Raw genomic sequence first — 11360 nt, 5'->3', positions numbered from 1 at the left:
AATACAACGAACCCATGAGGTGGAATCCGGGCTAAGGTGGCAATGGGCTGGGTACATGGGCACCAATACCCACACCCATCACTTGGTAATACACTAATGCCCATCCCCATACACATGCCTGGCCTACAATAGACACCCATAATCATACCCATTAAGGTGTTGGGTAAACATTAATAATTTAATATTTTTTTTTTTTAAAAAAAGAAAAAGAAAAAGAAAAAAACTTTAGTCTCCATACATACATGTACTAACGTTATTATACAATAGTGTTGCAAATCAACCTCCAGTCTATCACAATTTGTTACAATATCAAAGTTTTATCTTCTGCTTTCTAATTCCTTTTTGAGGCACTTTGAGTGTGGAACCAACCTTGCATGCTTTATGCCGTTCTACCTGCACATCAAGTTAGCCCCACCATGACAATGGGCCGGATGAGCCATGAAGGACCATCCAATCATTTAGGGAAGCATACTATAGAAGACAATGGACAATTGTAGGATGTTTTGGCAAGATATGGAATTCTAACAGTTTATAAATTTTAGATTTTAAAATTCCTTAAAGAATTCCCGTATGGATAAAATCAAATTCTAAAACTAAGCAAATCAAGGGTTGAGTTTCATATGATATTTGTGTTCCTTGATTATTGATGAAGTCTATATAGATCCTCTAGTAAGGGAGGTCTCTCCTTTATCAATCCCATTAAAGAGGTGAGAAGATAGACTGTCTCGACTATAGAATTACGAGCATAAGATATGAATGTTGCCCAAGAGTGAACTACATATATACATGGGTTTTTCCATTTTTTCTTTTCTCTATTTTTCTTTTTTCTAGGCGTTCAAAGGGGAAGGGACATCCAAGCTCTCTCTCTCTCTCTCTCTCTCTCTCTCTCTAACTAATTGTGATAGGATCTATTTATAAGAAGTTAGGGTGCCTTTCAATTATAGTACTTTTCACTTCCACAGGTTTTGATAACGCCTTAAATCATCAAAAGCTTGTCATCATACTTATCTATGTACCTAAATTAATCAAATTCCTCCATTAATAATGGCTTCCATCATTGGCCCCTAAATCTCATATAAGCCCACTGGATGGATCTTAGCATCTAAACTGCCAGGTATCCACAAAGTTCAATAAAACTATTTTTAATAGTGAAAATAAAATATCAACATTTAAAAACTTTCAAACACATTTAAAATCATTTAAGTATTGGGCCCCACTAAAAACAACCGGATGAATAGTTCAATCACCAAGATTTAAGCCACTAAGATGTCTCTTTCAAAACATTGGATCCTATATTAGAACATACAGGCTTCAACCATATTTTAAATGCATGCATCCAACCGTATATGTATCTCAGTTACATTTGTAACCTTGTAAAGTGATTTAAGGCACACAACTCTAAAAACCTCGAAATCCCCATATATCCTCAGTTCAAAGGATTAAAAGTTAATATATGATCAAATCATTATGATCGTAACATGATGGGCCTCGTAGACCAAAGACTTAATGCAATACTCTAGTGTAAGTATCCTATTAGGCCTAAACACAAACACCTACAAATATAAGGAACGCCCACACTGATATAAGGTAGGGCAAATGCATAAGATGTCAAATGTGGAAATGTCTATCCCAATTTATAATTGGTTCCCATCATGCAAGATGACCATAAGACATGATTACATGATCCCTAGCCTTGCTGAGATGGTCATGAACGTTTAAGGTACTTGGGAACTATGGACCATAACTCTCTAACAACTAGGAGTCATTATTTCGGGTCTCGTACTCCCTATGGACATATAGAGGAATCCCTCTCTTCAATCCTTGTGATAATAAAATAGATTATAAAGTTCTCACTCATTAAATATAGCATTATAATATATTCCAAATATAGGCGATCATTTAGGTTCATGATCATAGTTATCACTACTTTCCACGGCACATAAAACTAATAACAATGGCCCAACAAACCTCAAATTCATTTGGTAGTCCACATCGATCAGCTTGACATTTGGTCATCCTCCTTAAGCCCGCTTTCATGATGAGGAGCCCTGGTCGAACTGGTGGGATAAGATACATATTGCACCCATCATGATGGTCCCACATACCAAGTTTTGTAGACTTTATTTAACCTAAACGTTGTATAGGAACCAGCCACTTTTTCTTGCAGTTCTGAAAATTACAAATGTCCTAATCAATAATAGTAATTCATAGTAATTAATAGTAACTTAATTGGAGTGTTAAGCATACTATAAATATATAATATAATATAATCAGGTTCAACCACATGAGGTATACCCACGCCTTGTTGGGCTCAAATTAATACCCAATCCCATACCCACACCCATTTAACATATGGGATCTTCTTTTGTCTCTCAAGGGGCTTCTCCAACATCGTAGTTGATTTGGAATTGCAACTAGTGGTGAAGGTGTTGAATGGAGAAGCTGAACTAGGTTGGAAATGGAAATATTGGGTAAACAGGATCGACAGGCTTAAGATAAGAGGTCAGATTGTCTTTTCCCATATGTTCAGGGAAGGGAATGCTCCAGCGGATACCTTGACTCGCTTCTGTAGCGCGAACCAAGCTTCCTTATTTTTTGGTCATCTTTTAGATCTCCCTCCCCAGGTCAGAGGCCTCCTCTTCCTTGATAAGGTGGGCCTGGGGGTGATCATGGAATCCTTTGGGGTAGGGAGTCCTTAAAGGCTATCGTTTTTCTACGGCATTGTCTTTTGTGTTTATAATGATATGCTTCTCCAGTTCCTTTTTCTCCTGAGGAAGCCCGATTGTAATTATCATATTCATCAAAGATAATTTTGCCTTAAAAAAAAAAAAAAAAATCCATACCCGACCCATGTGGATGAAGCTTGAGGACCCATTAGGCCTACCTAGCCCATTGCCACTGTTACTTTGGGCAAACACCGTTACATTCTTAGGAGTCGGTTGGAATGGAAACAATCAGTTACGGAAGATCTTTATGTGGAAAACTATATTCCTCTTCTCGTCCTGCCCAAGTACACAAATCTTGCATCTCCATGGATTCTCCCAATGAGGGATGTAATTCCATGGACAATCTTTCCTTGTTAGAACTACTTTCTTTCCAAGGACTCTATTTCCATTCATCCAAATGATCACAAACAGTTATTGTGAAGATTATTCATCCATGATTTCCTTGTATGTCTTCCTATGATGTATCAATTGGTGAGCTATATGCATGGGCATAGCCAATGTACAAAGTGGTAGACAGGTGTCTCAATCCAAGCATCGAAATCGTGGACCCTGCTATCACTCATAAATAGAAGCAGTAAGCAGATGATCCTACCGTCGGATTGTTAGCAATCAAGTGATTAAATGAATATTACTAGTGATTTGACCAATTCAACAAACAAATACCTAGCGATCGGAGGGTGAAATCATCCAACCAATGCGATTTTGGGGCCACAATAAATTGGTTCCCATGATTGGAGTACTTTTCAATATTTGGATTGAGGTACATGTTTCATGTATGTTCTCCACCAAGGTACTTCACGTAGATAATCCCTTATGTTGATTATACTAATATTATTTTCGTTAGTTGATGGTGTCTTTTAAGGCTACGTTGTACTTAATGTTCATGGTATCAGTATCATTATATGTATCACTAAATAGGGATAAGGAAACAAGTATCGATATCACGTACAATATTACCTATAATCGGAAATGTATTGTTGACTGAGGGAAACAATGGGGAAACATGGAGTAAATGGTGGAAGTTTTTAGTGAAATTTGGAGAGAATGCTAAAATATGCATATTTAAATATTTAAGAATAAAGGATTGTTAAAAAAATATAAATAATAAGGGTCTATTTAGTAAGGGCCTAAAGCATGTGTTGTCATAAAACAATAGTGTAATAGTAACCAAAATGAGTTCATTTTATACCAATAACATCATTAGGGACACAATGACCACTTGAAGTTATTTCTAAATAATTTTTTTAAATACATGTATGCATACATGTCCATCCATCTATGCATACATACACATATACATTAATATATCCATTGATCCATCCGTCAATCCATTCACAAATATGCATCCATCCATTCATGCATACATACATACATATATGATTCATCCATCCTTTCATCCAACCACTCATCCATTTATCCATCCATCCATCCATCCATCCATCCATCCATCGAACATTCAACCATCCATCCATTCATCCAACGAACCATCCATTCATACATTCATACATACATGCGCACTAATACATCTATGCATCCATGCATATACACAAATTATGATACATATCTATCCATCTATATATCCATTCATTTATATATACATCAATACATTCAGCCATCCATGCATACAAACATGCATTCATGATCCATGTATACATGCATAATACATCTATATATCCATCCATCAATGTACACATTCACACATATGTGTATCATACATACAAACATAATTATGAAATAGAATAATTACTTTTTAAAAGTAAATAATTTTTTCATAATTTTTTAAAATTTAAAATATATATATATATATTAAAATTAAATACGTGTTTCATAAAACATATCACTGTTTTTTAATAAAACATTTTTTTTTTTGTTTTTTTATTTTGTATTTTGAATTTTTAAATAATAAATTTTTTTCTCAAAAAATAGAATAGTTAAAATCCACTCCCCAATTAGATCCCAAAAATCTTTTAAAATTTGAAAATTTATTTTTTATTATGATTTTTTTTTTCTGATTTCCATAATATTTATGCACATTTTCCCTATTCTTAAATTTTCTCCAAAAATTAGGGATTTGATTTACAAAAGCTCGAGAGGAGCGGTCGAAATCAACTCCCTAGCTAGATCCCTAAAGATTTTAGAAATAAAATGAATTTCCTATTTTTTGAATATTTTTCTGATTTTCAAGTATTTACACATGATTTTCCCCTTACTTGATTTCTCTCAAAATTAGGGACTTTGATTTACAAAAATTAGAGAAGAGAAATTGCAATTGACTTCCCAATCAGATAAAAAAAAATGTGTTCTTTTTTTTTTTTTTTTCTTTCTTTCTAATTTTCATAGTATATGCTGACATTTTTTCCTCTTTCTCAATTTCTCCCCAAAAGAGAGATTTGATCCACAAGGAATGGAGATGAGGTGCCGAAATCTACCCCCAACTTAGTTTAATTTTTCAGTTTTTGAAAAAAAAAAAAAAAAGATTTTCTTGTGTTTGTTAATTTTCTACTAAATAACACACACACACACACACTATCCAAATAATATTGTTAATACAAGTCAACTCCTAGAATTTACACACGATACAATGACAATATCTTGATGATATCAATAATGGCGATATCTCGAAAATACTTGAAAAATGGTAACTTATGGTGTAATTGGTATTGCTGACCTGACGATATCAATAATATGGGCAATATATCAATAATATCGCCGATACTCGGAACACTGGCTACACTTCAAACAAAATATCACTATTATAATCCAAGTTTTAATTGCCTATTTATCTTATTATGTCATCATCTTGATTTTTCAAGGCTTTGATGTATAACACCCTTCCTTTTCGTTATACACCAAATGTCTCCTTATTGTTTCAATTTTTTCATATAACCCCCTCTATTTCATATACTGTGAAAAATACTTTGTAAATAAGTTCCATTGCTAAACCATGATAGAATTGTGACATAACCATTATGAACAAGAGAAAAGGGATGTTTTTGCCCTTAGACCATAGTGCTTGTCAAATGTCATGCGAGTGATTTTTTTATATTGTGGCTTGTTGCATACTTGGCACATTTAGGGCTAGTTCGGTTAGCTGTAAATGCATATAAATGGTGGTAAAGAAATAATTATGATAAATGGTTGTTATTTGGTTTAAAGTGAAATTTCATCTCAAATTAGGAAAAACTCGACCCCCCCCCCCCCCCCCCTCAGAGTGTGTTCTATTGGAAATATCAATTTGACTCATTTCGTAGTGCTGGCAACATTTCCATCAAGAACTCCCTGCATGAGGCCAACCGGGTAGCTGACAGTCTAGCTTGCTGGGGCAGCGCTAACCAGTTAAACAGAGTTTTCCTTATAGTTTCCGACCTCCCTTTTCTAACTCGGAGAGAACTAGTTCTGTATAGGACAGGGATAGGAGTGGTGCTCACCTCCTAGTCCATTTTTTTGTTTATTTTTCCTTCGATATGATAGGAGGGCCCCTTCCCTTTGGCCTTCTCGAATGAGAATGAGTTGTTCTTTCTGGGGCTCAAGGTCTATTTTTTTGTGCTTGAGTACCCTCCCTCTCTGTAAAGTTATCTTGTCAATCAATGAAATGATCTTTTTGAAAAAAAAAGAAAAAAAAGAAGAGGTGAGCTCCACCATGTTGTATGTGTTGTATATATGTTGCCCATTCATTTTTTATTTTTTATTTTTTCAAATTATTTTAGGGCATAAACCAAAAAAATGAGGTAGATCCAAAGCCCAAGTGCACCACACCACAAAAAGCAGTGGGGATTGAATGCCCACCATTGATTGGGGGTTGCAAAAGTTTTGGATCTAACTCATTTTTGGGCTCATGCCCTAAAATGATCTAAAAAAAATGAATGGACAACATGAATATAACACATACAACATGGTGGGGCCCATAGTATTTATGTGCATATCTTTTTAAAATTCATGCCTATCAATACCCTTATTGTTTTAAATATCAAAGTAAGTCATCATTACTTATTTATCTCTGTTTACATTAATTTACAGCTAACTAAATATACCCTTAGGCAAGATCCGAAAAGTTCCGAACAACTCCTAATATAGTCTCCACCATTGTCAAATAATTCGGATTATTACAATCTTCAAATACTCATAGATGATGAGTTGGCATGTGGATGCGAGATTCTAAGTGCTTATATTTGTGCCTTGTCACTATTAATTGATATTCATAACTTAGAGAATACCATTGTTAGATGATTTAGACTTTCAAATCATACTAAACTTAAATCGCTTGGATCTCACAAATGTAAATAAAAAAAGAGAGCGATGTAAGGGCCCGTAAAGAATTGTTTGGATCTTGCAAATGTGGGCCATGTAAGCCCTCGAAGAACCACTTGGATATTGCAGAATGGGTCTTTTCACTTTAATTAGGGCATTGAGGAGATAGAGAGAGGAGGTAAAAGAAGAGTTAGGCAAAATGCCATTCCACTTTAACTAGGGTAAAACATCATTTACAAAGGAAAGTTTATTAAATTAACCATAGTTACTTTCTCCGACCTAAAAAGTAAAAGTAATGAATGGCATTTTATAAAACTAACCATAGTTACTTTTCCATCGTAAAAAGTAATGGTAGGGTGTTTTCAACTACGACAAAAAAGATACGCGAATATTTGGAAATAGTTAAAAACAATGGGTGTATTTGGCATATATGTAAAAGTGAGGGTGCTATATCTCAGGAAAAAAAAATAAATCTTTCTTTTAGTCTGAGAATGCTATTTCACATTTCTATTTAGATGAATATGTTGGGAGCTAGCAAAACAATTAGTTGAAATATGTTTCAAAGGGATGGTAGAAACCAAACTTGCCACCGAAGGTTTCACACAGAATGTGGCTTGGAATATGATGAAACATTCAAATTAATAAATAAGATGACTACTCTACCGCACGGTAGGGATTCTAGAGCATCTTTATGGGCTAGAGTATGTTTGAATTTGATTGATACATACAAGAAATACTCGATTTCTGTTAGATCATTGTAAGTTATAGTGCTCCTAGTTGCATTGCGACAGTTGGACAGTCCTATCGATTAATCTAGATGGTTCATTAGCTCCAGCACACAGTTTACGGGCCACTGTGCAACTATCACATGACACTGATCTGACAATCTTAACCATCTGATTAATAGTTATGGACGGTCAAAAATGTTTACACTAGGTCTCATCAACAATTTGATCCATCTATATGCTGGTGACCATCATGGATTACTTAAGATTCTAAAGGATCACATTTGTTAGGCAGCCCTAACCATCCAATCCATGGGGTAGAAAAATGTTGCCTACAAAAAAGTAAGAGTAAGGTCAAATCAAGGATGGAATAGAATCAGTCACGGTAATTTTTTGTGTGGTAGCCCATGAAATATGTAATGGGTCTAATGGAAAGTTCAGATCAATTGATTCGACTGTCCAACTGACCTGATGGAACTAGCAACATAATAAAGCTTACAGTGCTCTGAGGGCACTGGAGCACTTCTCAACATTCACGAATTGAAAAACCAACCACGCTCCCACTTATTGAAGAACTTCGACCATGTGTGAAATTGATCATGTGAGGACGTACGTGAAAGAGCCATCACCATCTCTTAGGTATTTGTAATATTATTTAAGAAATGTAAGTGCTAATCTAACTGCTAATCTCTTAAATGAGACTTTACACGTAATCTAACTGTTAATATCTTAAATGAGATTTTACACATATATAACTACCCAAGTTAAAGGTAACGAAGAATAGGACTGGTGTTGTTTTTTTGCACTAAATAAAGACCCTGAGGCCAATTTTGGATCCTCGAGAGAAGTGAAATTAGAACATTAATGGTGTGTTTGGACGCACTTTCTAAATGAATTGCAATATGTAGTTTAATACATTGGAATTGACCAAATCATAATTTTCTTCTTAAGAATTCATATTAGTGATTTGGGTTTCAAATTTCAATCTTTTCTTTTCGTTTTTTAATAATCAAGTTGGAATTTGAAATAATTGTGCCCTCAATTTGAAGGCTACTTCCTTATCATGAGTACAAGGAAACATCATTAGCTTTCACTATTTTCTCTTATTAAACTGAATTCTCACAATTTAATTCACTTGCGCATCGAACTGCAGCCTCAGTTCAAGAGGATATGGTAAATGCTACCTGTTTGGCTGGGCGAATCCCATGGGATTAGGAGGGATTGGATGGATTTTAAGGTAATGATGGTGGTGTCAGTCGATTGGTTTAAGATCCATGGGATTGCTATATCCCGGGACAAGTTCACTGGGTCTGTTTGGCACGCCCAACATATCCCTGGATTTTACCTTCCAATCCATCCAACCAAGGGATAGGATCAATTTTAAGGCAATGATGGTGATGCCAGTGGATTGTTTTATGATCAATGGGATTGCTTATATCCCGGGACAAGTTCACCGGGTCTGTTTGGCTTGTAATGCATATCCCGGGATATCGCGAACCCATCCCTCCTAATACCGTGGGATCGGTCTGGCCAAACAGGCCCTTTTGGTATTTCCTTGTATTCATAGTAGGAAGTAGCCCCCAATATAAATGCTTAGGGCATGTTTGGGTGCCACTTAAAGCAAGTTCATCTCATTTGGTTAATATTGATTATGTATTACAGATCATAGTTAATTGTTGGTTATCAGGATTATTTTTAATCCGTACAAAATAATTATCTCTAGATTCTAATACATAATTGTGATTAACTAAAATGTGATGAACCATTTTTAGATGGCACCCAAACAGGCCCTAAAGACATAAAAATTGGTTATTTGAAATTTATTAGATCAATAATTTCATTTTGATTTGATAGTGCATCCAAACATACCATGAATATAAGATATTACTGCACCTACGTTCCTGACCAATTGTATAAAATTAAACCAACAAAAAAATGTTCACTCATTACTGTATTTTAATAAGGAATTGAAGTTCTAATCTTAGTTAAAATGGAACTTATCAAAGCTTCAGACTTCAATTCAACATATCATGAAATGGATTAATATCTCATATCACATACCATCCATGGGGGGCACAATATCATGCAGTGTCGCAAATAACCTAAAATAACAAAAAGCAAATACAAAGGCAAGAGACAGAGAAATAGGAAAACATCACACATGGTTTTTCATTTACTCCTCTTTTTCCTTCCTTTAACCAAACCATGGGATTGAATTGAAGGTTTCGAAGGAAAATCAAGAACATAGATCAAGTGGCCCACCTTGCAGTCTATTACACTACCATATTTCTTTATTATTATTATTATTATTTCTTTTTAAGTTGATATAATTTGAGTTTTGAATCTTCCATATCCATCTTCTAATGAAGCTATACCTAGCTAGACAAATCTTAAAAAGTTTACCATTTTCTGGTGACGGTGAAGGAACTCAAGAGGACTGCACGATGGGCTTGCGATCTTCCTCACTGATGCTGCGTCGGACCCTCTTTTTCTTCTTCTTATAAGGGATCCCACGCGCCTTAGCCTGGGAGTCCTTCACCTCACGCAGATAGACACGGATTTGGCCTCCACCAAATGGGTTTGTCTCCGGCGACCCACCGTTCTCTTCATAAGCAGCGCGGAGGCGGCCGATAAGCGCATCGAGGCTGCCCCAAGCTTGTTTAAGTGGGCAAGTACAAGGCGCCGGTGGCTCCGATTGCCCAAAGAAGGCACATCCATGCAAGTGAACCTTAGTCTTTCCAAATTGGTCGAGATACCGAAGGAATTCAAGTACGTGGGCACAGTTACACTGGGCCAGTGGAACTGGGGGCCTTTGATTCTTCAAGTATTGGCCGAAAGTATTCCAGTCCCTCCGTTTTTGCGACTCGTAGCGGCTTAGCTGAACTGATGGTTGCACCGGTCGCTGCTCTTCGGCAGGCCGTGATGATCCTTCTCCAGACCCCCCTGCCATCGACGATGGATTCATATGGTTAATTTCTTGTGAAGGAGAGGGCAATTAAAGGAAATGGAGGAAAGGGAAGTGGAGTTCAATGGAGGAAGATGGAAATCACATCTGAGTCTTATTGAGGTGACATGCCATGGCCCTTCCTAGGTGCTTTTCTTCCTCTTTTTCTCCCTCTCTTGCTTTTGTTTTTAACTTTCCTATTACTACTATTAATTTTATTTACATTGTCCTATGTAATCACAATTATTGTACTCCTCTCATCTTTGTGATCGTTGTCACCATCCTTCACACTGTTGCAACCATGGTTTGTAAACAGACCACTCGGTCCAACCCAGTTCGGTTAGCCATTTGATGTTGAAGGGGACCGCCTCAGTACAACTGGGTTTTGTTAGTGACTCGATTTGAAAACAGTTCACTTGCTGCAACTGGATTCTGTTAATGCGACTTCGTGCAAATGGGTTTTGTTAGTGACTTAGACTCGACGTGATTTTCCTTTATTTTGCATTGTATTACCAAAAGTAGGAGAAAAGGTGTATCATTCAAACAAGGTGGGTGTAAATAGGGTCCTTAACACAGGTTTGAAATTAAGCTAACTTGCTTGCATGACTCGGGCGAGTTGACCCCGTTAACTCGAAGCCGGTTGTTTCTCGATGCAGTATAGTAAGGTGGCTGGTTTTCACCCCTGAATTGCATTTTACATGATGATCTCAACCGTTC

General features: G+C 36.2%; 1 protein-coding gene across 2 annotated transcripts; it reads right to left on the bottom strand.

The window, feature by feature from the left end:
• Positions 1-215: 215 nt before the first annotated feature.
• On the bottom strand, positions 216-10841 carry LOC131245384 (protein LIGHT-DEPENDENT SHORT HYPOCOTYLS 10-like). Of its 2 annotated transcripts, none has more exons than XM_058244822.1 (2): positions 10103-10841; positions 216-393 (listed from the first exon to the last, which is right to left on the bottom strand). In XM_058244822.1, exon 1 carries the CDS (start codon positions 10662-10664, stop codon positions 10128-10130), a length of 537 nt encoding a protein of 178 aa, XP_058100805.1. In that variant the 5' UTR covers positions 10665-10841; the 3' UTR covers positions 216-393; positions 10103-10127. The 2 variants fall into 2 exon arrangements, with proteins under 2 accessions (XP_058100805.1, XP_058100806.1); XM_058244823.1 differs by lacking the exon at positions 216-393 and adding an exon at positions 1037-2169.
• Positions 10842-11360: the final 519 nt, after the last annotated feature.

This window comes from Magnolia sinica, chromosome 5 (genome assembly GCF_029962835.1).
Source record: "Magnolia sinica isolate HGM2019 chromosome 5, MsV1, whole genome shotgun sequence".
NCBI classification, from domain to species: domain Eukaryota; kingdom Viridiplantae; phylum Streptophyta; class Magnoliopsida; order Magnoliales; family Magnoliaceae; genus Magnolia; species Magnolia sinica.
Note: the sequence above shows the minus strand (reverse complement) of the source record. Positions and strands in the feature narration are given on the sequence as shown.